The sequence below is a fragment of the Rhinatrema bivittatum genome, chromosome 6 (genome assembly GCF_901001135.1).
Source record: "Rhinatrema bivittatum chromosome 6, aRhiBiv1.1, whole genome shotgun sequence".
Classification (NCBI taxonomy): Eukaryota; Metazoa; Chordata; class Amphibia; order Gymnophiona; family Rhinatrematidae; genus Rhinatrema; species Rhinatrema bivittatum.
Window position 1 is genome coordinate 251075020 of NC_042620.1, and position 27985 is coordinate 251103004.

At 42.5% G+C, this 27985-nt stretch overlaps 1 protein-coding gene across 1 annotated transcript in view; it reads right to left on the reverse strand.

The window, feature by feature from the left end:
- BICDL2 (BICD family like cargo adaptor 2) overlaps positions 1-27985 on the reverse strand; it is a 160991-nt gene that overhangs the window by 105087 nt on the left and 27919 nt on the right. Inside the window, exons 2-3 of the mRNA XM_029606788.1 lie at positions 23974-24472; positions 1835-2050 (exon numbers count right to left, since the gene is read on the reverse strand). Coding sequence (XP_029462648.1) covers positions 1835-2050; positions 23974-24303 — 546 coding nt within the window. The 5' untranslated portion in view covers positions 24304-24472. The remainder of the gene's footprint in view (positions 1-1834; positions 2051-23973; positions 24473-27985) is intronic.

The window sequence follows — 27985 nt, forward strand, 5'->3', positions numbered from 1 at the left end:
AAAGGTTTTGTTGTTTTCATGGTTGCTGATGCTTCTACAATGTCTGCTGTGATAACCTATGAGCCCTGATTAAATCAGTAACTTTCAATACTTTTGTGAACTGTGACTGCTGGGGAACCCCAAAATGCACATGAGGATCCAAATGAGTTTCTCCTTAAATCAAAGTGTGGGGTGCATAACTTTCTGGAGCAGGAGCAAAGAAGAAATAGGGGTGTAGTCACAGGGGTCATGGAGTGGAAAGTCTTCTGAAGAAGGTTCCCCTACCCAGTATGACAAAATACAATCCCTGCTTCTGAGCCTCGTCCACTATATCATCTGCTTGATCATTTTGAACGCTGAACCCACAGAGACTGGTGCTTAGCTCCAGAAAACGCCACAGAAACTTTATCATTTTATGTGCCCGTCATCGCCACTTAATTTGCATTAAAGTAGTAACACGCATTAACAGGTTTGCGTTAATGGTAATGTTTACTTTCCATTAATAGGGATTTTTACATTAAACTTTATATGAGCTGATGAAAGTGCAAAAGTATACTAATCAGTTTATTTAAATATGCAGATTGTGTTAACACAATAATCCATATTAAAGCTGCCATTAATGCGAAACTTTAACTACACCTCTAAAGAAAAATAAGATACTTTGCAAACAGACTGTTTCTAAAGCAGGTAACAGAGATTGTTTCTGTGTATGGATCTTTCTCTCTACATGGGTCCTAGACACTTTCAGTGCCACAGGTCTCCTCTGCTCCCTGCCTCCATCGAGGAAGATCAGACATGGTTCAGAACAGGAGCCCATTGTAGCAACATGCTAGGCCAGTCTTTAAGTCATAGCCTCCACCGTACAGTGAAAGCTGCAGAAGCAGTGGGTAGGCTAACACCAAGAACATCCTTAGCCTCACATAGACTGCCTGTGCTGTTAAACTACTTCCCTATGCTTTCCAACGGGACAGATGATGGAATGCTAAGGCATCGAGCCATCATAAAATTTTCTTAACTTCTGAACCTTGCAACACCCAGAATTTTGACACCAGGCCTGGACACAGTTCTGAGGGACCAGAACTAACAATAGGAAGGAGAAGAGAGATTCAAAAGGGGAGGTAAATGGAAAAGAAGTGAAAGGACCAGGCAGAGATGAAAGGGGAAAAGGAGGGATGAATGAAAAGAGAAACGGGAAAGGGGAAGACAAGCCTGCCTTGAGTGAATGGGCCAGAGAAAGCAGGCCCCTGAGTGTGGGAAAGAATGTAAGGTGGCCTGGGTATGAGACAGAAGAAGCAGCTTTCTGGGTTTGGAAAAGAGCGAGCATGGAACAGAAAGAAGAGATATTCTGAGTCTGGGAGAGAAGGAGGGGAAGCGTCTTCAGCGTGGCAATGAAGTGAGGGAGAAAATGTGTTCTGAGTATAAGAAGAAAGGGAGAGGAGCTAATGTAACAGTAATATAGTAAATGATGGCAGAGAAAGACCAAACTAGCCCATCGGGCCACTCAGCAGGGTTTTTAGTTTACAATGTGTCCTTGGTGTGTGTGTTCAGGATGTAAGAGGGGAGGAGGTTTGCTCTGGGTGTGGGTGTGGTGGAGGAGCAGTAGGAATTATGTTCTGGATATGAAAACAGATTAAAGTGCTTGTGAGAACAGAGGAGGCTTGAGAAATGTCCTTTGGGCATGGAAGCAGAGGCGAGGCAGAAGGTGTGTGTTGGATGTGGGGGGCGGATGTGAGGCAGGAGGTGTGTTGGGTGTAGGGACAGAAGAGGGGCAAGAGATGAGCGTTTAGATGTAGGAGAGGAGGTGTGTGTTAGGTGTGGAAGCAAAGGCAGAGGGCAAGGAGATGTGCTGCCTGACCTGACTCAGTTGTTCCACAAGTCGCTGGTTCTGCTCGGCTAACTCCCGCACAGCATGCGACTTCTCACGACTGGTATCCTGCTGCTCCCAGCGCTGGTGCTGCAGCTGCTCCCTCAGGGACGCCAGGTCATTCTCCAGCTCTGCCACATGGCTCTCCATCTCACGCTCTCGGGCCTCCAGCTTCAGTCGCAGCTCGTGCTTCTCCTGCTCCAGCCTCTGCAAGGTAAAAGACATTTGCAGTCATTCAGGTTTCAAGATGAATGGGAAGGTTGTCCAGGATTGTGCAAATGTTTCTTCAGGTATTTCTTGAAAAGCTCGAGAGTGAAATATTTTTAACCAGGGGAAAATGAGTAGCTCTAATGTTCCTATATTTCAAAGAGCTTTCCATATTTTTCACTTTTCTTTGTATCACAACAGTATTGAATTAACTTCCTTAAGAAACTTGTCTTTTCATTCAGCTCAGCTATTTCTGGCTGATTTCCTCACTTTCAACTTAGTGAGGGGATTTTTTAAATCAGTAATTTTGGGGACACGTGCCTGTTTAATTTCTAAACTTGCAGCCAAATGACATTAAGAGTTATTGTTCCAGATACCTTTTGTTACTTCAGTCAGTTGTCCAGTAGAAAGAAACCTTAGAAGTCTCACTGGGGTAGGCTCACTGTGCTCTGTGTGAAAACTGAAATTGGTGCCTACCAAATTTGTTCATACTACCACCCACAGTCTTCAACCCCTCTCACCTTCCATCCTCCCCCCCCCCCCCCCACACACACTTCCCTTACATACTTGCCTTCTCCTAACTTTTCAACCTCTATTCTCCCTTATCTTTAATGGCTTTCTCTGTGGCCCAGCAGATACCAATGGCAGTAGAGCCATGCTGGGGGTCCTGGCACTTCTAACCTCATCCTCCTACCACTGGGCAGTCTTGCTTGCAAGGTTCAGTCAGTTAATCTGTAAACTGAACTGCGTAGGAAAGTCAGGAGGAGGTCAGAAGGCATGGGCTTCTAGCTCTACGGGGAAGGAGAGGCAGCACAACAACTTTTCTTTGATCCCATGGGCTACCTTGAGGCTGAACTGTCTGTAGCAAATCTTCATCCTTACAGACCATCTCCAAAAACTAGCCCAGCCCTTAACATTCTGTTCCACTTGTGACCTGGGGCCCTCCCCATCCAAGAACTTATGATGTTCTTCATGAGCAGGGTGTCCTACTCCCAAATATTTAATTGGGGAGGGGTGGAATAGTGTTGGCAAACACAGTGACTTTTCTCCCTGACCTCAGTGAAGAGTAGCTTTGATACTGTGCAGACTGCATCAAAGCAAGGCAATAGTATTGGCCTTGTTTTATTTTGTTCCAAAGACCCCAATCAGAAAGGAGGTGATGGCTTAATGATGTGTGCCCCCCATCTCCTCCTAGCAGTGGACATCAGGCCACAGGCCTGAAAAACTGCTGCTGGGGGGGAGGTGATTGCCCTCAGTGTTATCTCTCCTAAGGATGGCCTTTGAATATCAGTCTCCTAGTGTCCAGATTCAGAATCCATGATTGCAATGTTCTGGAAGGAGCCATGATGCATTGCTCCTGACCCAGGGCTGTTGCAGTAATGACCAAGCTAAGTAATATAGAAACATAGAAATGACAGCAAAAAAGGACCAAATGGTCCATCCAGTTTGCCCAGAAAGCTTATGGTAGTAACTATTGGCCATACAAGTCACCTTTATGATTATCAGTTTCCCAGACTGTCAAAGTCAGGGCCCTCATTGGTTCCTGTTTGAGTCCAATTCCCCATTACCTCTTGCCATTGAAGCAGAGAGCAATGTTGGGCTTGCATCAACAGCATAAAGGCTTATTGGTTAAGGGTAGTAACCACTGCACCAGCAAGTTACCCCCATGCATTTTCTTCATTCCCATCCTCTAGTCTTTAGGGATCCACAGTGTTTATCCCATGCCCCTTTGAATTCTTTCACTGTTTTTGTCTTCCCCACCTCCTCCGAAAGGGTATTCCAGGCATTGACTACCCTTTTTGTGAAGAAATATTTCCTGACATTGTTTCTGAGTCATCCTCCCTTGAGTTTCATTTTATGACCCCTAGTTCTACTGATTTCTTTCCAACGGAAAAGGTTTGTCGATGACTGTGCATCATTCAAATCTTTCAGGTATCTGAAGGTCTGTATCATATCTCCTCTCCTCCGGGGCATACATATTTCGGTCCTTCAACCTCTCCTCATAAGCCATTTGATGGAGACCCCTCACCAGTTTTGTCACCCTTCTCTGCACCGCCTCCAATCTGTTTCTGTCTCTTTTGAGATATGGGCTCTAGAACTGAACACAATACACCAGGTGAGGCCTCACCAATCACCTGTACAAGGGGATTATCACCTCCTTTTTCTTACTGTTTATTCCTCTGTCTATGCAGCCTAGCATTCTTCTGGCTTTTGCTATCGCCTTGTCACATTGCTTTGTTGTCTTCAGATCACCAGACACTCACCTCTATGCACAACAGCCATTCACCCCCCTCCATCACATACAGCTCTTTTTGGATTGCCACGTTCCAGATACATGACTCTGCACTGCTTGGCATTGAATCCCAGCTGACATATCTTTGACCACCATTCAAGCTTCCTTAAATCACATCTCATTCTCTCTACTCCTTACGTATGTTGGAGGTGGGGGAAATAAAATAGGAGAAAAATCCCCTGATAGTTTCATAACTGTATTAAGGTTCATGGTGCCAGATCTCAGCTCTTATTCCAACTGAGCTGGAAGCCCAAAGGAGCAGGAGAAAACTACCCAGTCAAACAAATTGTCTATTTTTGAAATAAAAAAATTACAAACATTTTTTATAGATTAAGGGGTAGATAATTAAAATTGCTTAATAGCACTGAATCATAACATGGGTGGTTTCCACTTATGTTTATGATATGCCTCAATTTTTCCCTTCATGTATACATTTTTCTTTGTTTTTTTCAATTATTTATTTATTTAAAACTTTTTATATACCGTTATAACAAATAGATTTGAACAAAATGGTTTACAATTATTTCAAAATAAAAATAAAGAAATAAAAATAAGAAATTAAAATAACCAAAACTTCAAATAATGATGACAGTAAAAATAATAAAATTAAAATAGTAAAGTCAGAATAAAAATACATTGGTATCAATATAATATTAAAAAACTTTGCATATTTTAGTTAATATTTACTTTACTAAAAAAGAAACAGAAACAACAATACTTATATCTAATAAAGAAAAATATTAGAACAGATTATCTTGCCTCTTGTTCCATAGCTTTAAATGCTTTGAATGCTTCCTTAAACAAGTGTGTTTTAAGTGATTTTTTAAAAACTTTACTACTAGCAATTTGACGTAGAGAGTTTGGTAATGCGTTCCAAAGTACAGGTCCCGCGACTGAGAAGGCCCTTTCTCGGGTAATGTTCAATCTTGCTTGCCTTACTGTTGGCACATCTAGGAGATTTTTGTTAGAGGATCTAAGTTCTCGCAAAGGGTTGTAGATTCTTAAGACTGAACAAAGCCATATAGAATTAGGGTTATTTAGTAAGGAGTGGATTATTGTTAATATTTTGTATTGTATCTGGTATTTGACAAGCAACCAATGCAGATTAAATAGAATGGGGGAAATGTGGTGCTTTAAAGGTGTACCTGTGAGGATGCGAGCTGCGCTGTTCTGTATCAGTTGAAATGGTTTGATTGATGTTTCTGGTAGGCCTAAGTATAGGCCATTACAGTAGTCTATGCCAGAAAATATCAGTGAGCAATTGTTTATCAGAGGGTTCACTTTGTGTTTTTTTGTCACTGTGATACTATGACTCCTTTCTTAAAAGGACTGAGATTAGACATCAGCTCTGGAGTTGACGGCGATGGGGCTGAGCAGTTCACGTCACTTGTTTGCATAGGCAGCTGCTGACTTACTAGTTCAGAGAGGCTGGAGAGGGAAAGGGATGGGTGGACAGATGATCCCGTCCAAGGATATGTCATATCCCCTCTTAGTAGTTTTGCTTCCAAGCTAAAGAGCCCAAATCTGTTTAGACTTTCTCCATAAGGGAGCTTTCCTATCCCCTTTATCATTTCTGTTGCCCTTCACTATACCTTTTTTATGTCCACTCTGCCCTTTTTGAGATGGGGAACTGCACACAATATTTAAGGTGGAGTTGCATCATGGTTCTCTAACAAAGGCATTATGATATTCTCAGTTTTATTCTCTATTCCTTTCTAATAATTCATTTTTGACTGCCATTGCACACTGAGCCAAAGCTTTCAAGGTATTGTCCACAAGGATTCAGATGTGTGACTCCTAGTCCAGTAAATGGACCCAGCATTATGTACCTCAGTTAGGATTATTTTTCCTTATGTGAATTACTTTGCACTTGTCCATATTAAATTGTATCTGCCATTTAGATGCCCAGTCTCACAAGGTCCTCTTGCATTTTCTTTACAATCTGTTGCTATTTAATGACTCAAAACAACTTTGTGTCAGCAGCAAATTTGGTCATCTCAATCGTTGTCCCTTTCTCCACATAATTTATGAATATGCTAAATAGCACAGGCCCCAGTACAGACCTCTGGGGCACTCCACTAATGATCCTTCTCCATGCGGAAAACTGACCATTTAATCTAAAGCTCTGTTTCCTGTCTTTTATGCAGTTACCAGTCCACAATTGGGCACTGCCTCGGATCCCATGACTGTCTAATTTCCTGAGGAGTCCCTCATGTCAAATGTCTTCTGAAAAAACAAATACACTACATCAACCAGCTCACCTTTATCCACCCTCAAAAAAAAAATCTAATAAAATGGTAAGGCAAGACTTCCCTTTGCAAAAACCAAGTTGAATCTCCACCATTAAACCATGGCTATCTAAGTGGTCAGTAATTTTATTTCTAAGATTAGCTTCTACTATTTTGCCCAGCACCGATGTCAGGCTCACCAATTTATAGTTTCCTGGATCACCCCTGGAACCTTTTTAATAACTGGCATCTCATTGGCCATCCTTCAGACTTCCGGCTGTGGCTATTTCAATGACAGACTGCAACAAATCACGAGATACAGATCTGCAATTTCATGTTTGAGTTCTGTGAGAACCTTTGGGTTAATACTTTGATATTCTTAGCATATAGGAAACGTATGAGGCTCCAAGGGGGTAGACTGAGCAGCAATGTCAGGGAATACTTTTCACAAGGTACTAGGTCGTGGCAGCTAAAAACGGTGGGATAAGCACAGAGAATCCTTTGTTGCTAAAAATGGAGAGAGCAGAAAAAAATGACTTAGCAGCATGTGTTCAAGTGTTCATAGCACCAAACTTGTCTGATTCCAAAACGAGAGCTGGATCTGCCAGAATAAATGGCAAAATGGTTAACAGAAAATGTTAGAAGTCTTAGTGTACACACACAGGCAGTCAAACAGGAGCTGGGTCTATCTGGCAAGCTGCAAAGTACTGTAAAGCTGGACATTCCAGTGGAAATGTAGATGTTCTCGTAGCCGGGGCTGTCTGTCTGGCAGGCTACACTGGGAACTTAGGAGGCTATGGTAGCTATTTAACTCAGGCTTTGATGACAGAATCAAACTAGCATCTGGAGTTTCCTGGTAGGCTGCTAGTTCTGTAATAATAAATTACTCCTTCAAATCAAGTACAAGATATATGTATCCAGCTAGATGAGAGCCTTACTATGAAAAAGCACATCAGTACATTAATTAATACAGGTTAGGCCAAGTTGCGCATATTACGACAGTTGAAACCTTTATTAACTTTTGAAGATTTCAGAAATGTATTGCAAAACTCTAATTTTCTCAGACCTAGATTACTATAGCTCCTCATTTCTTGGTCTTCCCGCATGCCTCCTAAAACCTTTAAAAATGCTACAAAATGCCTCTGCAAGGCTCTTGTTAGGATCCAGGAAATTCGATCACATTACACCTGCCAGTACAATCCCGAATCTATTTTAAAGTATTAACACTAATATTCAAAATCATTCATTCTAGTAACACCGGTATGATAGATGTGATATTACAACCACACACTCCGCAGAGAATACTAAGATCCCAAAATAAAGGACTACTGACTGTTCCAACAATATGAAGACACACCTGACACAGGTAAGAGATTGTGTGTTTTCCATAGTGGGCCTCAAAATTTGGAATTCTCTACCTGAAATGCTACATTTGATACCAGATAGAAAGAGATTTAAATGTGAACTAAAAACATAGCTATTAAAAAATGCATACAACATAACTTAAAACATCAAAATGTAGAGATCTACAATAACAAGAAAGACAAGAGATACTAATTGATGCATGAGAAACAGATTAATGAGAGATTGTAAGAATCTGAATTCAATGTACAGAATAATTTGTAAAATTTGTTATTTTATTTTTGTACTTCACATCTTATGACCTTGATCTTAAATTAATGTGTATTTGAACAACTCAATTGATAGTTGTTAATGCCTGTTTATGAATACTTCCTATGTAACCCGTCATTATTTGCTAATTTATAACTATGAATGTCATTATTGAAAACCGTTGTCATCTTTACTTTGAACGACGTTATACAAAATGTCTAAATAAATAAAAGATAATAATAGAAGGTGCTCATATTGCCAGATCTGTGGCATGATATGCAGGGAACCTAGAAGGTGTATCTTAGGCAACACCCGTGCTAGTAACTGCTGGATGTTGAGACATTTATATCTATTATACTTTTATATTAAAGTGTACAACTTGCAAATACTAACTGCATGGTTATATAACCAATAAAATTATCTTCAAGAAACAAGGACTCAAGTGTGATGATTTCTATCTTAAATTTCAGTAGGACTGCATCCAGCTATGAGGCCTGGGAACTCAATATAGATATATTAAGAAACCCACACCAACTGTAAATATTTGCTTAAACATGCTATATTCAAAGTTTTATTGTCTAAAATATAAAAAATATTAAATGATATATGGAGCAGTAAGGTACATAGCTGTCTGGAATAACTGGCTAGATACTCCTTTGGTTTCTATGCAGTGAAAAATTGTGTGCAGATTAGGTTTCAGATGTTCATTTTCTACATTACGTAGACAATCACAGGAGAAGATAATTTGTATGCTAAACTTAATCCTCCGGAAATTATATTATATGGGGGAGAGGAAATGTGCATTGTGTCGGAGAGGATACAATATTAATTTTTATTGATCTAATGTATAGCCTGCCTTTCTGCTCAAGGTGGGTAGAGTAAACATAATACATAGTACTAACATTACTAATGGCGACCTTGACTGTATGTGGAGAGGCTGCAAGGAAATTCAATAATTCTGAAGTAAAACAGTACTAGATTTGGATCCTAAGTTGTATCTATTGGGATTCTTGGGGGCAGGGAGAACTTTGTGGACCTATCCAAAACGTATATTGCAGTTGCTTTTAGAGATAAATATTGTAATAGCTAGGAACTGGAACACATGGAACACATGTGGAATGGGTAAATAAAGTAGGGGAAATAGTTATATTTTCATATGGCATTATGTCCTTGAAGGGGAAATATGAGCAATGCATATCCATCTGCTCCCCAGTTACACAATGAGATTGAAAGATTCTGACACAAAATCTAAAAACAAAAACAATTGTTCAGACTCACTAGCAAGTTCAAAATCTGGTCAAACTTGTCTTAGCTATTTTGAAATAAATGTATTTTTTTTAAAATAGTTTTTGGGAAAAAGGCAGGTATTTTTGTCAAGCTTGTTTCTGAAAGATTTATACAGCTACAAAGAATCCAGTTTTCTCCAGGACCAATTCAGTTCCTTGAACTCAATACTACAGCATTGAATTATGAATTCTTCTTGCCTTTTGATGTTCTCTATGCAGTATCACTGGACATTTTTAAGGGAAAATGGACAATTATTTAAGCATATAAGTTACTGATGGATACAACACCGAATGAGGTGGATTGCTTGGTTGGCAGCTCAAGAAAGGGGAGAATGTGGACCACAGGGGGGAAAAAGAGCAGTAATAGACTTAGGCTGAGTTGTAAAGCAAATATTTCTGCATGTTCAGGAGCATAGGGTTCAGGTAGCTGCACTGATACTGGGAAGAACGGGAGTCTTCGTAGGTTGTGATATCAAAATAGATTCAGGAGCTTCACATGAACCTACAAATACTTTCATTTGTTAAGAGCTATCAAGTTACAGAAAGCAGAGTTGGTCCCAGCTCGTGCATCTCCAGATGTAACCGGGGGGAGGTGTTTGAAGTAGATTGGCAGTTTGGGGTGTACTACTGGGAACTCAGATACAACCTTACTATCACCTTACTAAACCATTCTACTTTCTCCTTCTGAAAGACAGAAAATCTCAAACCAACGGTGAATGAAAGACTATGTTTATAATGTTTATTTTTATGTTTATGTTTATTTTTTCATTGTGCACGGATTATTTATAGCAGGGGAGAGCATGTAAGCAATGATATTCAGATCTGCTTTCCTCTGGGCCATCAATGCGAGGAAGCTTTAGGTAAACAATCAGGGATTGGAGGTAATTGCGCTGTTGGCTGCACGTTAACTAACTCAAAGTTAGCCCTACTAAAACTGGGTTATTGTGGGTTAGGAGACCCCCTCCTTTGCACAGCTGGCTCCTGTAGTTATGTGGTACTGTACTACCAATCTCTGAGGGCATCCGCTTATTGGGCAAATTAACTCCCAACTGACATTAAAACCACAAATTCACTCTGTTTGAAGCAGATTTTTGTGTTGCATAAATTTATACGTCTGGAATTTCTTTTCATTTGAGGATCTCTGAATGATCAATCTCTCTAAAATAAATTATTGTAGACTGACCCCTTAAATGGACCCCAAGATGTTGCATCTTTTTGAATCTGATAGGCATGCAAGAGTCTTGAGCATGGAAGACACCCTTGTGACTATGTTAACCATATTTTGAAAAATGTTTTATAGATCTGTTGTGTAGTACAACCAAAGGACCACTAGATGGCATTTTAGAGGTATGGCCATTATATTTAATGGATGATGTATTATGTGGGGAAATTATGTTTATTTTCCCTTAAAGACTGAGCTTTTACGATTTGGTGATAATTTAGCGGGTGCTATAAAAGTGGTAACTTCTGGCGGGTTTTTGCCCTTTTTGGTTCCTGCCTTATTTGGGGAAGGACAGGTAATAGGGACATCCAGCATTGAGATTTTAAAATACTTTTATTTAACTCTGTAGAATAGATAGGGTCCTTCATTTTCACTTTAAACCAATTTTCACCTGTAAATTCCTGGAGTTTTCCAAAGATGAAAATCAGTTTAAATTGGTTTCCATCCTAATTTTATGTGACTGCAACAGCTACCGATATAGCATTTCCAAAGCTCCTTAAAGCCATTGTAGGTAGAAGAGCCTGTTGTATTCAAATCCCTCCTTTCCTACCCTCCCCCCAGCAGTGAAAATATGTCTCAGACCTTCTCCAGATGGCAGCCACGCTCTCCTAGAGGAGCCAAGAGGAGTCTTGCAAGCTCGGTTCTGATGACCTCATCTCCTTGCACCTGGGAAGCCATTGCTTAAGTGAAAGCTTTCCTGGCACACGGAGATGAGGTCATGCGGAACTGAAGCTGCATGGCTCCTCTCTGCTCCTAGAGGAGAGCATGACTGCCATCGGGAAAAGGGTTGAGCCACTAGTTTAGCTCTGGGAGAGGGATGGAATCAAAACATCAACCAGGGCATAGCTTCACAGTCACCCATGCAAACACAGGTGAGCAGCAGCAGCAGCAGCCCCGTATCAGAAGTTCCTGGCAGAATTTCAGCCACGGCGCAGATTCAGAAGTGCAGTGTAGGGGGTGCACTGCAGAGAGCGGGAATACGAGCTTGCTGCTGAAAACAGAGGAGGAGCCTGGAGCTATCATTACCTGTAAGGATGAATACTGTTTGAGAAAGAGGGGATTCTTGAGGGGGGGGGGGGGGGGAACACAGGGGATTTTTTGAAGGAGGGAAAGGGGGAGATTTTGAAGGGGAGAGACAGATAGGGAATTCTTTGAAGAGGGGAGAGAGAGAAGGATGTTTTGAAGAGAGGCAAATTTTGGGGGGAGAGGGGTGATTTGTGGGGAATTCTTGGGAGAGAGTAATGTTTTTGGAGGAGATTGATTTTTTGGGAGATTATTGGGGGGAAAGTGGGGAAGGAGATGTTTCACAGTGGTGGAGTGGAGATTGTAGATCTGGAGGGAAGGGAGAGAAAGGTAGCTATTGAGGTTATTGTAGGGCAGATCATATAAAGAACCTAGGATCAGAGTGAGGCAAGCAATACGATGGCAGTAGGAAGCAAGCATGTGATCATGGCGGGGGATCTCATGTCTACCATCCAACCAAGTCCATCCTCCAGTTTTCCAGACTACTACTTTTTGAATTTGCTGGTGGAAATGAAGATACACACCGAAATGGTCTAACCCCTCCTTAATGTACAAGTCCGGTATGGATAGGCACATAAACTTATTTGTACTCTTCAGGGCAGGACCCCAGGCTAGCTGTACTATTTCCCTTCCTTCCCAGGATGTAGGTTCAATAGACTTGGGCATGAAAGGAGTCCTCTCGGTTCCCAATGCAGGGTGGCTAACTCTCTCTCTCCCCCTCTGATTTCCTTTTGGTAATGTTATCTTTAATATTGCTGTGTGCTGGGGTGCCAAATAATGAGTAGAGTCACTGTGTTAGTGTCCAAATCAATTCTTTACTGCAGGTAATTTATGGAAAGTGGCACAACTCTTGATCCACAGCGACACAATGAAATAGTTTGTTACAATGTCCTCCCAAATCTGTGCAGGAACAACTGAGACCAGCCAAGGGGGGTTCCTACCACCCAGGGTTTGAAAAATAGGTTCCTCAGGTGGGCAGATTGTCCTTTGTTTGGGCAGAATCACCCCTTCCAGCTGCCAAAAATGCTCTGCGATTGTCTCTGCACAGAGAGATAAAGCTCTCTCACTCCAGGGTTTACTGAAGCATTGGATGGGTAGCTCCACAGATGTTAGGCTTTGCCTTTTACTCACAATAGTTAATTAATTCTTTCTTCAATATTAACTAGGTCTTTAGATCTCTTGCTCAAATTCCTGGTGGGAGGGATCCCTTGGAGCAGGAATTTCTGTGCTCCAAATCAAGCAGGAAGGGCAGTCAAAACTTCCACCTGGATGTTGAATTTAATCTTCTTAAAAATTGAAGATAAGATGTTGCTGTCTCATGTATTCCAAAAAGGGTGATTTAAAGAGGTTCATAATTGATTGATTTTGGTGCAGTTTTTCATCCTTCCAGTAAAACAAAAAACCTCTTTTGTGATATCTGTGAAGAAATCGTGTTCGAATGCACTATTCCAAAACCTGTTGTACCGACAAGACAGTTTAGCTTATTTTTGGCTGCACAGGGAGGATAACTTTAAAAGAATTGTGCAGGGTGCCATATATGCGTGTATGTGGCTGCGTGTAGTTTTGCCATACTATTTTATAACATGCACGTATCATATTTGAGCGTATTATAAAATACATGTATGTTTACCCCACAACGTATGTAGGCTCACACATGAATACACGCAATGCATCGAACGAGCCTACTTTAAAATGTACACACATATTTTATGTGCAGAAACAAAGCACAAATTACGCGTTTGAGTCAGGATTTACATGTAAACTGGCGCATTTTAAAACATACCTGTGTGAGTGAAATCAGCAGTTTAACTAATTAGTTCACCAGTCCACCCAGACCTTTTACCATGTCATCGAGACCATCTGGATTCTTCAACCTGAGCTCCCACCCAGTCAGTACTGCACAATAAATATGCTTATTATCAATTATGCCAGATATTTAGCAAGAGTAAAAATATGTAAGTTGTATGTGTGGAAGTGTCTTTTAAAATAGCAACTTTCGTGCGTGTTGGCCCTGCCAAAGAATGCTCCTAAACTGCCTTTTTTTTTTTTACACATGTACATGTGCATGCAAACGTGAAAATATGCACATATTTTGGACTTTTATAAAATATGGAATACACGAGTAGCGGCTGCTTACGTACTTATATGCTTATTTTTGTGCGCAAATTCACCTTAAAGTGTGCAAAGAGCATGGCGGGTTTTAATGTGTTTTTAGATCACAAACACTTTAACAGTAGAAAAGACAAAAAAAACCCTGAAAATGCAAGTAACTACACAAGAAGCTAGGTAAAACCTTCATACAAAACTTGAATTTCAGATTGAAACACTTCAACCATTATAGGAAACACTGGAATCCTGCTATGCTGAGAGAGCTGCTTTCTCTAATACAGAGATATATGATGTTCTGGCTACCAATATCACTGCAGAACTTTCCCGCAAAAGCACATGTGGAGAGATTCCAGAAAAAAAAAAAATTTTTTTTCATGTCCTTGTAGCCATTTGGTGAGCAGGAGACACAAACCATTCTCAAAATGTTCATGAAGAGCTGTCAAAGAATTGGGAAGCTATTGTCACCCACCATCTGTCCCCTGAAACTTTTCACAGTGATACGTCCTCGTTCTGGAAAGTAATTGTGCTGTTTGACCCCTCAACGCAAAAATGTGACCTCAACGGATACATTTCAAGGCTATTTTCACGTTATGTTAGCCTTTGAGGCTTCAAATGAGGAAAGCAATAAGGTGGAGTGTGAACTCCATGCATACGTGGCAATGCCTATTCCAGACGGCAGCGGCATCACTGCTCTTGAATTTTGGACCCTTTCAGCCGTGCTGTTTCTCGCATTCTCAGTGGCCCAGCTGGCTCAGCTGATGTGGAGAGAGCGTTCTCAGGGATGGTAACTTTCAAAATGGCGCACATCGGTGCGTGTGCATCAGCGCACGCTCAGGAACACGGCGATTTTATGACTTGCGCACCCATACGTGCGCACGCTGTAAAATAGCCTGGGCGCGCGCCCATGTACGCACAATTTTAAGTGGGTGTGTGCCCAGGTGTGTAAATTGGGTTTTTACCATGAACGTCAGGGTATTTTAAAATCGGCAGGCGTCCATGCCGTGACCAGTTTCACCAGATCATCCACCACTTGGCCCAGTGTTGAGGTCGGTCCTGGTTTAATAGCTTGCACTCCCCCCAGTTCCCCCAGATCCTTTAAACCCCTCTGAAATGGCTCCATTTTGGGGTTTTTACAGTTGTACCTCCTCCGTAGCAGAAGTAAAGTTACATGGCACTTGACCTGGGCGCGCACCAGGGTGCGTAAATATTTATATGCACATCTCTTGGCCATGCCTGAAATGCCCACGTTCCACCAGACCCACGCCAAGACCACACCCCTTTTTGAAATCAAGTAAGATGTGTGTGCAGCAGGAGATTCGCGTGCATCTGGGCAGCTTTTAAAACTCGGTAGGGGTTCACGAGCCCGACTTGTGCGCAAATCTTACGATTTTGGCACGCGTCAGGTTTTTAAAATTCACCTTTAAATTTGGTTATATCTATCTAAGACTGCAGAAGAACAAATCTTGGAAAAGACGATTAAAAAAAACTGCTGCAAGCCTATGTCACACAGGATTTTTGGAAACGACACTGAAGACCCCCAAATGTCTGCATAGACACATAGATAATCTCCAAAAAAGGAGTGACACATCTTCATCTAACAAAACTCAAATGAAAGCAAAAGATGAGGATATATCCACTCTTATCGCTATGTGTTAATATAGTTCCAGACAAAGTGCTTTCATACCAATAAACGTATTTGTTGTGAAAGTTTTGGCTACAAGCAGCACAAAGCGTAAAATCATATTGCTTTGAGCAAGCTTTGCACTTAATAGAGTGCAGTGCAGTCAAAGTTTTCAGAATAGACGAGTTCCCTAACTATGTTTATTTATTTATTTGTCGTGTTTTGTATACAGTCATTCGGTTTCGCCGTCAGAACGGTTTACAGAAGGCAAATTACAGTGTATAATCGTCAAGTCAGTTTATACATTCGTGATAAGTGCAGATACAATTAGGGTGGGGTTAGAGGGTGGGGTGGATGGGTAGGAAGTAAGTGGGATGAGTCGAACAGGTGAGTTAGTGAAACAGGGTGGACAAACAGTTAATATGCAGTTAACTATGCTCTTTAACTCATTATAAATGTCTTATGAACCTGCTTATTATTATATACAGTATACACAGGCTTTGCGCTGCTTGTGGCCAAAACTTTCACAAAGTATACTGTAACTTCCTTGACTTTTCAGCAGTACTAGTTTATGATAGCACTTTGGTTGGGATTGTATTTATTATTATTATTATTTATTTATGAACGTCTAAAACGTTATTGGTCCCAATACAGTCAGAGACAAAGAGTTTGGGAGTCTTTTTGGACTCCCATCTCTCTATGAAACAGATTTGTCATGCTATGAAAACTGCATTCTATAAACTTTGGTGCAACCTTTAAAAATGTTGTTACCTCCAATATATTTCAGGATGATTGCAGCAATGGAAAAAAAGAATCACCACCATTCCTTAGACAACATAAAGCAATAAAATCAAGAAATACAAATCATCATAATAGTAACACCATACTAATAAAAGGAATATTTCAAAAAAAGCTGAATAGAATAACATTGAATAATTAAAAACTCAAACACATTCTTAAAAATTTCCAAAACACCAATAAAATATCTCAAAATAGCAGACAGATCAAATAACACTAAGCAATTAAAACAATATAATAATTAAAAAATCCCCCATTCTCCATACCTAGATTTCCAGTCACCCTGAGATTGTTGTGGATTAATGGGGGGGGGGGGGGGGGCTTGCACACCCTCTCTCATCTCTCTCTGTCACACACATTCTCCAACACACATAATTGCTTACTCGCACACAAATATGCTGTCTCACGTGGCTGTCTCTCCATCACACAGATATGTTCTCTCACATACACACATGCTCTCTCTCTCTCTCTCAATCTCCCTGGAACATGCAGGCAGAAGGGATTTCCTTTTTGGGCCCCTGATATGCCCTCTTTGATATGCTCACACACACACTTGCTCTTTCTCATGCTCATACACAGATACTTATAAACATGCTTGCTCTCACACACACGTGCTTGCTCTCTTGCATAATCACATATACTCACACTCTCACTATTTCCCTGAAATGTGCAGGATGCAAGCAGCAGCAGCAGCTTCCTCTCTGTAGTGATGCAGGCAAAAGCATCTCTCGTTCTTCTGTTGTGTGGCCCAACCATTGCAGCAGCCTTCCTTGTGGTACAAGCCCGGCCAACAGCAAGAGCCTCTTTCCCAGCCTGGGACCAGCCATCAACAGCAGCCTCCCTCCCAGTGCAGGCCCAGCCAACAGTGCACACAGACTAAAGTCCGGGATTGAAAACAAAATTCAGCGGGGGGGCCATGATTGAGACTCAGGGCACTGATCTTTAGATTTGGGGCATGGGCCCTGTGTGTCCAGTGCTAACAACGCCCCTGCAGATTCTCACCAAATATAGAATAAAAAGACCATAAAAAAGAAACAGAAATGTGCAGACAAAACTGGACATCACAAGAAACCAGACTCTGTATGAAGTGCAAACATCAAATGCAATCAGGAAATAGAAAACATCAACCAGAACAATAAAAAGAGTGTTAAATCAGCTGATGAACAGAACAACATGAAATAATTAAAAACACAAAGAAAAATATTTAACAAATTACCAAACATCAATAAAATATTTTGAAACAGCAGAAACATCACATCTAATCATTAAAAATGTTTAAAAAATCCCTTGCTCTCCATGCCTGGGAACTTTAGATTTCCAGTCACCCTGAGATTGTCATAGAATGGAGGAGGGTGCCCCTCTCTCTCTCTCTCACACACACACAGGGATTCTCTTCCACAGTTTCTCTCACACACACACATATAGAGGCACTTTCTCACACACAGGCACTCACTCTTACACAGGCAGTCTCTCATACACATACAGCCAGTCACTTTCTCTCACTCTCTCAGACAGACAGACAGACACACACACACACACTCTGGACCTCCCTTTTGTAAGAACATAAGAAATTGCCATACTGGGTCAGACCAAGTGTCCATCAAGCCCAGGATTCTGTGTCTAACAGTGGCCAATCCAAGTCACAAGTACCTGGCAAGTACCTAAACATAAAGGCCGTGCGCGTAAAACACAGGGGTTAAGCGCGCGGCTTGGCCTTGCACACGCCACGCACATTTTAAAAGGGGCCTGGTCGTGCGCATAACCCCTGTTACGCACACAAGAGCCAAGCCTCAGCACATGCTCGCATGTTATAAAATCGTGCGTCCATGTGTGTGCTCTGGGTAGGGCGTGCACATGGACGCGCGCATGTATTTTTTAAAAATCTACCTCTTAATGAATAGAACCCAGGCTACTAATCCTTATTGATTAATAGCATTTTATGGACTTCTGCTCTAGGAACTTATCCAAACCTTTTTTAAACCCAGCTACACTAACTGTCCTAACCACATCCTCTGGCAATGAATTCCAGAGCTTAATTATATGTTGAGTGAAAAAGAACTTTCTCCAATTTGTTTTAAATGAGTTACTTGCTAACTTCATGGAATGCACCCTAGTCCTTGTATTATCCGAAAGAGTAAATATATTCATATTTACCTGTTCAAGTCCTTTCATGATTTTGCAGACCTCTATCATATCCCCCCCCCCCACCCCCCAGCCGTCTCTTCTCCAAGCTGAACAAACCTGATATCTTTAGCCTTTCCTCATAGGGGAGCTGCTCCATCTCCTTTATCAATTTGGTCACCCTTCTCTGTACTTTCTCCAGTGCAACTATATCTTTTTTGAAATGCAGCAACCAGAATTGTACTGTTATGAACTAGCGCTGCCCGCGGGTCCCCCCCGCGAGCAGGCCACTTACCCTCGCTGTTATCTTCGCCGTCGCAGCAGGACGCCGCCGTCTGCTTGCCCACGCGGTCCGGAGGCTGCCCACCACCATCTTCGGCTCCGTGGCCGGAGCCGCTGCCTTCCACGGGGCTGGGACCACCCCTGACGTCATCAGCCTCTTCGCGGCGCTAAGGCCGCAGCCCCGGGCTCGAGTAGCGGCAGGAGCCGCCCCCAGGGCCTCCGGCAGCAGCTGGAGCCGCTGCTTACGTTGGGCCTGCGTTCCAGGCCAGCCCTGCCTCGTCTGACGCTCCTACGCGCAGACGCTGTGCAGGCCGCTGGCCATGGTCCTGCACAGCCTCTGTTTCCTGCTTCTAGGCGCGCGGCCGCGTCTCTCTGCAACACTTAAAGGGCCAGACACAGGAAGTATCTGGGCCCCACCTAGATGACTGTTTCCTGCTCCAGCCCTATAAAGGGCTGCTCCGTTCTTCGTTCCAGTGCCTTGCATCGTCGTGAGTCTTCACTCTGGAGGCTCCTGCCTGCCAGAGCCCGTTGTAAGGTCTTCTCATCTTGTGGAGCTCCTCACCATGATGTTGTCTTGTCTCGTCATGCTTTGCCATACCATGTCTTGTCTCCGTGCCTGAGGTCCATGTCCAGGTGTTTTCGTTCTCTACGTCCTGGTGTTCCTGCCTTCCCGGATGTGCTTCCCGATGCCACGCCTCGTCTTCGCTCTCGAGCCTTCTGGTATCGGTAGGCCGGGGGTCCCTCAGATGCAGTATTCCTGGGTGGACTGCCTGCCGGTGGACGGTCGTCCTGTGCTCCTGAGCCGTCATGTCCCGGATGTGTCTTCCTGTGCTGTCCCACTCCCATCGTGGTCCGTGACCAGCCTTGGGGCTATGTAGGGCGTGTAACGGACAGGGTGGTCTGTGACTAGGTCCTGTGGGTGGCCTGAGTAGGGCGCCCTGAGAGACAGTGCCAATGTCCATGCCTTGTGTTGCCTCTTTGGATGTCTTGTCAAGGATGCCGTTGCATCAGCCATTTGTCTTCATGCCATGGATGCCGTCGCATCAACCCAAGTCTTCATGCTATGTGATACCGTTGCATCAATCTTCATGTCTTCATGTCAAGGCCCGTCTGCCCTCAACCTCAGGCAAGGCCTGCTGCTCCATGCTGCTCGCAGCAGGTCCGAAAGGGCCCGGAATGGTCGGAGGACCATTCACCTTCCAGCATCCTCGGATGTTTGGCCATGGGAGCTTGCCGGCCTGGCGGAGGGTAGACCGTCAGCCATGCGGGGCCACCGTCAACCCTTGGTTCGGCTCAGAAGGTCTGGGTCGGGCTGAGGCCCATGGGCACACAAAAACCACCGATACATAACATGTACACAGTATTCAAGGTGTGGTCTCACCATGGAGCGATACAGAGGCATTATAACATCCACCATTTTATTTACCATTCCCTTCCTAATAATTTCTAACACTGCTACAATACACTGAGCCAGTGATTTCAATGTGTTATCCACTATGATGCCTAGATCTCTTTCCTGGGTGGTAACTCCTAATTTGGAACCTAACATGTAACCACAGCAAGGGTTATTTTTCCCTATATGTATCACCTTGCAGTTATCCACATTAAATTTTATCTGCCATTTGGACGCCCAATCTTCCAGTCTCACAAGGTCTTCCTGCAATTATCACAATCCACTCGAGACTTAACTACTCTGCATAATTTTTTGTCATCTGCAAATTTAAGCACTTCACTCGTCGTGCCCCTTTCCAGATCATTTATAAATATATTAAAAAGCACCGGTCCAAGTACAGATCCCTGAGGTACTCCACTGTTTACCTTTTTCCACTGTAAAAACAGACCATTTAATCCTATGTCTGTTTCCTGTCTTTTAATCAGTTTGCAATCCACAAAAGGACCTCGCCTCCTATCCCATGACTTTTTAGTTTTTTAGAAGCCTCTCATGAGGGACTGTCAAATGTCTTCTGAAAATCCAAATATACCACTTCTACCGGTTCACCTTTGCCCAAAGGTTTATTCGCCCCTTCATGAAAATGTAGATTTGTGAGGCAAGACTTCCCTTAGGTAAATCCATGCTGGCTGTGTCCCATTAAATCATATTTATCTAGATGTTCTGTGATTTTATTCTTTATAACAGTTTCTACGATTTTTCCCGGCACTGAAGTCAGGCTCACCGGTCTATAGTTTCCCGGATCACCCCTGGAGCCCTTTTTAAATATCGGGGTTACATTGGTCACCCTCCAGTCTTCAGATACAATGGATGATTTTAATGATAAGTTATACCATTTTTACTAATAGGTCTGAAATTTCATTTTTGAGTTCTTTCAGAACCCTGGGGTGTATACCATCCGGTCCAGGTGATTTACTACTCTTCAGTTCCCATCTGCAAGGGCCTCTTCTTCAGCTGCTGGCTATATGAGAAATGCTAGCAGCTCGGCAGGGCCTCTTCTTCGGCTACTGGCTGCAAGGAAATGCTGGTGGCTCCACTGGGCTTCTTCTTCTGCTGCAGGGTCTTCCTATTGTTGGTGAGGAGTGAGAACCCCACTAGCATATCATAGTTTCGCACCGCTGCAGGACCTTCTTCTTGGTGGTGTGGAGTGGGAACCCTGTCAGCATTTCATTCCACAGTGCCATGAGTTTCCTGACAACGGTGTGTGGGAAGCCCACTGGCATTAGAATTAAAATGTCAAAGTGAGGTGGCTGCTACTGCAGGTTTTTTTTTAATTGATTTTCTTTTTAAGTGGAAGTGATACTGAAACCATCCAGTCAAGAGCAACTGCAACTGCAGATGGAAAGCATTTCTTATTGAAATGTTTCTACCTTATCTGTGCTAAGAGACCGAGATTTAAAGAAAACCGTGCCCACTGCAAACCTCTGTAAATATATATCCTCATCTTTAGGGTGTAGATATTGCCAAGCCATGCCCATAGTGGCACATTATAATTATTGGACCTACTCATTCAATGCAAATGTTTTTATGCTGAGGATTTTATTCAAAAGTAAACTTGATTAAAAGGAAATTTTTTTTTTGAGGATTTGTTAATGATTGATAGCATAATTGTTTAGAGATTTGTCTTATTTGATTTCAAGCAAACAGCAATCTGCTTAATGTTGTTTTCCCCATCCTGGCTTCCATTCATCAAGTTAAACTCGGATATTCACCTGGAAAAATGAGTATTTTTTTCACTGATTTTCTCTTGTTTTTTGTTCTTGTCGTAATAAACCCTGATAAATTGTTGGGGAAAAAATATAAAAACAGAAAATGAAGGTCCAACAGAATAGATGTGCATCTCAGGACAGTTGTGTTGCATGTAGGATGACGTTGCCCCATTGTCGGAGAAGTATACTGAATTGGAGAACAAGTGTACTGATAACTGGGACAGTGATACAGGTATGCTGAATTTAGAAAAGGGGCACGGAATTCAGACTGCGTTGCAGATCTGCAGAATGTGTAACCATGGTTTCACTGTACTGAATGTGGGTAAGGGGCACAGGTGTACTGAGTATAGTGCAGGATCATAGCTGCGGTGAATGAGATTAAGGGGTACTGCTATGCTGAATCTGAGAAGGGGGCATAGGGTGCTTGGTGTGGGGATTGGGGCCCAGATATTCTGAATGGGAGGCAGAGGCACAGGCGAACTGAACCTGCACTGTTCTTAGCTTCGATTGTAGATATGGACACGCCCACTGCTGGAATCAATCCCAGCAAAGCATGGAAGGGACACAATGCATTTATAAACCGTGGAGTCACAGTCCTCCCTGACGACAGGGCGTGTGTAGGGGTGGCTGTTAGTGGAATAAGGGTTAGAACAAGTCAGACCTGTTATACCGGTGTCTGTCTATTTATTTATTTCGCCTTTTCTACCCTGTACGCAGTTAAGCATAATTGTGCAAGGATGGATAAAATAACCTAACGTGCAGGGAACCAAAAATAGACAGAAGATCATTCCCTTCATCTAATGGAAAAGTTCCAAAATCCCATGCAGGTAATATCTTTAAAGCAGAGCTTTATAAAGAAAATGGTGATAGATTTTGATTAAAAGATAATTTCCGAGCAACTCAGACCTAGAGATGAAAGACTCAGTCTCTATCTGCCAGTCACATGAACCATCCACCTCTAGAGGTAAAAAAAGGTTATATATATCCCTGGGCTTATCTTCTAAGTTCTAGGTTTCAGTGAGGGCTACAAACAGGTCTGAATTTCAAGATATGTATAGTGAATAGTTATCAGATATGTTTTCTCACATATGGTTTAAAAATAGGGCTAATTTGCATTGCTTGGTTACCCTAAAACCCAGATCTGTTTGAAACAACCCTCATGGAACAAGGCTGAGAATCCTGCCCTAAGCCATCCAGTCCTATAGGTGAAAATCTTTCTGTCTTTGTGCCCACCACCAGAGTCATCCATTCTTAGAAATAGGGAAGGTAATTTTATAGCAGTCCACGTAGCACTAAGGTCTGCAAGTATATTTACCCGCAGACTTTATCCCAAATCTTCAAAGCAGATTTATGCATCAAAATCTGATTTGAAAATCTGAGGATTTGCCATCATGCATGGGAACATACATGCACAAAGTTTCACAAGCTTCCGAGCATGCACTTACATAAATGCTTGGGAAAGGTCGAAAAGTGAATGCCTGCACGGATTGTGGATAAAAGTACGTGCAAAATCGGGTTTCATATGTTCCCTCAGAACCCATGAGTTGATTCTCAAAGCACAATTTACATGTATAAAGCAAGGAATTATGCATGTACACCACTTTGAAAATTAGGCCCAAAAAGCCTATATATATGTGCCCATCCCCTGAGTACTAGAGGTGAAAAGCTCCGTGTCTCTGTTGCAATCCTTTGACTTCTAGACTTGGAGATCAAAGATTCTGTATCCCCTAAGCCATCCTGGCCAAGTAGTGAAACGCTCTGTATCTTTACGCCATTTCCCTAAGTCATCCGGTTCTAGAGATGAAAAGCTTTGTATCCCTGTGCCAGTCCTTTGTGCCACTCATTTCAAGAGACTAAAGGTCCTATATCCCTCTTCCAGTCCCCTGAGCCATCCAGTCCTACTGCTACAATCCTAATCCACTCAGTTATCTAGTCATAGAAATGGAAGGGTCTCTGTATTTTTGCCAAATATCTAAGCTATCCAGACCCCCATAGTGATGTCCGTGTGAGTATCTGGTAGCAAGGTGCTATTAGGTAATCAGATTACACAGCTATATAGGTTTCAGTCAGAAAGATCATCAGAGGTCTATTCAGTTGAATATTTTTCTAAGTGCCTATGGGTCATTCATGATGCTATCATACGTGATGCTTTATACTTGATCAGCCTTACCTCCATTTTCTCTGTGAACTCCACTACCAGGCTTTCATTTTTGCGTCCAAGCTCCTCGTTGCGTTCCAGCAATGCTTTGCCCAACTCAGCCGCCAACAGGAGATCTTTCTCCTTCTTCTGCAGCAGCAGGCCGAGGTCCTCCTCCTCCTCCTCTTTCACTGTGCCCACCACGTCCGCCGTGTAGGAGTCCTGCCTCTCCAGAATGAAAGGGTAAAAATGTTCCTCCATGCTGGGGGAAATCATGCCCGTCTTCCGGAAGTTTTCCCTCCGAGACTTCGTGAATACATGGAGGTCATCGTTGGACAGATAGTCTGTTTTCATGGATGTCATTGTATCATATCAGTAATCCAACATTTCTCATTCTCAGGTTGAGCACTCTTTCTCCTTGGAGGTTCCTCTCCAATGTCTAGCACTTAGAACTCACCAAACAGCTTGTCTTGTTCTAGCCTATGCCAACTGGATATAGGTTATTGAGAGGTTCATCTTTCCCCGGATGGTTCTAGAAAGAGAAAAGAATGAAAAAGCTTGATTACAGGTCCTTGCTCGGCTAAAACATAGAATGTGTTCAAATAACTTTAGACCATGGTTAGTCTACAGTTTCATGACCGTCTATAACAAGTACACAGCCTGGAGGGCATGCCAATGCAGGCAGGTGAAAATGTCAGCTAGGCCAAACTGCTAACCATGAACACTTTGGAGGTAACTTTCAAAGTCACTTACATGCAAAAAACAATGCTTTACACACAGAAATGGCATGTCACAAAATTACCTGCTCGATATGCAGAAAAATGTATGCGCGTAAGCCACAATTGGGAGAGGAATTCCAGGGGGGAAAGTCTGAGTAGACTTTTCATTTACGCACATAAATTTTGATTTTAAAAAGTATAGAGGTAATTTTCAAAGAGTTACGCGCGTAAATGTAACATACTGTTGTAGCAATTTTCAAAAGTCATTTATGTGCATAATGGGGTAGATTTTCAAAGGGTTACGTGCGTAGGTTATGCGCGTAACCCCCGAAAACCTACCCCAACCCCCCCTGCGTGCGCTGAGCGTGTCGTGGGCATGGCTGTGGCCTCCAGACCAGCCCCCGGACCGGACTTTGGCGCGCCGGCAGCCGGCCTGGCGCACGCAAGTTACGCCTGCCTGAGGCAGGCGTAACTTTCACAATAAAGGTAGGGGGGAATTAGTTAGAGCCAGGGGGCAGGTTAGTTAGGGGAAGGGAGGGGAAGGTGTGGGGGGGGGGGGAAGGAAAGTTCCCTCTGAGGCCGCTCCGATTTCAGAGCGGCCTCAGAGGGAACGGAGGTAGCCTGCGTAGCTCGGCGCGCGCAGGCTGCCTATTTTGTGCAGCCTTGCGCACGCCAACCCCAGATTTTAAAAGAAACGCACGGCAACGCGTGTATCTATTAAAATCTGGCATACTTTTGTTTGCGCCTGGTGCGCGAACAAAAGTACGCGCGAGTGTACTTTTATAAAATCTACCCCAATGTGCACTGACATGGGTAAATCCTATGAACAATTCAATGGCATGTATTGTAGCAATTTTCAAAAGTTCACTTACATGAATAAAGTGCATTGACACATGTAAAACCCAGTTTTCCATGTGTAAATACCTTTGAAAATCAGGTCTAATGCACATAAATTATCTATGTAAAACAACCTGCACGAATTAACAGGTGCTACATTTGTGTATATTTCCAGGGTAATTTTCAAAATGAACTTACATGAGTAAGTTTGTTTTGAAAACTGGTGTAATTTCTGCCAGCTGTTAAAAAATGATCATCCCTGTTACTGCAGAGAGCAACTAGAATGCAAAGTTCTGGGTGGCTTCTGTTTTTATGTCACAACAATGGAGTAGCTTATTGTCTGTTGATGTCAAACAAAACAAATGCCTGATGACTGCTCGTTCAAAAACACATTCTAAGCTCTGTATTCTATTCTGTTTCGACTTATGTACTGCCTCTCTAGTACATAAAAGGACAACTCAAAGCAGTTTACAGCAATTCACAAAATACACATATAAAAACAAAATACAAGCTCTACTATCAGTCAGTGGGAGGAGCATTTATTAAAGTAACTGTTCTCCCTCTGCTAGCTAAGGTGAATACTTATTTAAGCATTACATTTTCTAGTTACTGTTCAGGCATTAAATGGGTCCCTGAAACGTCTTTTATTTCTGACGTTTGAAAGGGGAAATGCTTCAGAGTGGGGGAAGGGGACAGCTAATGTCCTTGTGAAAGATATATAAGACAGGTAACCAGCCCTTGTTTATGGATGGGTGGCCATAGCAAAGCTGACCAGTTCATGCTTTTCATCTGGCAATGTGAAATTCCAGGGGGAAGGGGAGTGAGAGAGACTTTCAGCTTTTCAAATAACTCTATGGAGAAAGAATTGATCATATTGGCTGGAATCCAGTGCTGTGCCATTGGCTGACAACCAGTGCTACTCTGATGATATTATCTTATCAGGGGATGGGATGTTATAATGAACTTTACTCAGGGAGCTGATCAGACAATACTGAAATTCAAACCGACAAATGGTAACCTTATATTTCAGAACCAAGAGCTAGTGAGGTATGGCTTGCATCACTTAGTTAAGCGGTACATTACCTATTCATCCTTGTAGCCAGTTTCAGGCAGGGGCCTGAGAACTGAGATTTATCAACCAATTTCAGCTGTTTCTTTGAAGTATAGAGCAGAGGTAGGCAACTCCCATCTTCCAGAGCCACAAGCTGGTCAGGTTTCCAGGATAGCCACAATGAATATGTGGCTAGAATTGCATAGTATGGGGGCAGTGTATGCAAATGCATCTCATGAATATTCAGTGTGGATATCTTGAAATCCTGACCAGCTTGTGGCTCTCAAGGACCCTTGTTGCCTACCCTTGGTCTAGGGTAATCAGAGAAAGGATTCCTTTGCTTCAGTCAGAGGCAGAGAGATAGCCAGGATGCGAGGTCAGACATTACCAGCAGCCTGTTGTTGACCACTGGGTAAATAAAAGAATCTGCAGAGAGCAAGGAGGTTTGAAGCTGAAAAGAATTTTGATAGTGTGTTTTAAGTTGCTAATTAATGAAAGATTATATTTTCTAATGAAAATAAACTAAATCCAGTTTAAGTTTTAATTGTTTATGACAGGAAGAGCTGAGTAAGGTAATCTTTACAATGTTTGGGATATTTGAATTTTTAGGAGGTAATTTTCAAAGCAGTTTGCACATACATGTAACATACCATCATAGCAATTTTCAAAAGCCATTTACCCAAGTAAAGTGCACCTTCGAGAGTAAATCCTATGGATAATTCAATGACGTATTGTAGCAATTTTAAAAAACCCACTTACTTGAGTAAAGTGCATTTACATGTGTGAAACCTAATTTTAAGACAGTAACTTTCAAATGGCAGCACGGGCACACATGTACACATGTGTTGGCGCACACCCAGACATGGCAATTTTATAACATACATGTTTACATTATAAAATAGCCTAGGCGCATGTATGCGTGCACATAATTTTGCAAGTGGGCGTGCAGTCAGGTTTGAGCTGCACAAATGGAGGAATTTTATAATAGGTGCATGTCCGTGCCATGAACAATTTGATCTGTTCATTCACCAGTTCACCCAGTCTAGGCCTAGGTCCTCCAAAATCCCTATTTCTTTAGCCTGCACTCTTTCCAGTTACCACAGACCTCTTAAACTCCTCAGGGATGCCTGTTTGTTTGGGTTTTTTTTAACTTACACCTTGCCCACAGCAGAAGTAAAGGTATGCAGCACTGGACCTGGGCGTGCGACCAGGCATGTCTGTTCTTGTATGCATATCTCTTGGCCACGCCCCGGAATGCCCATGACCCTACCATTCATACCACACTCACCCCATGCCCTTTTTTCCTCCGATGCAAGATGTGCACGCATACCTCCATGTTATAAAATTGGGTGGACATGCACATGTGCTAGATGCATGCCCATATCCCGATTTTGGCACGTGCAGCTCTTTTAAAATTCACCTCTAAGTGTGCAAGTGC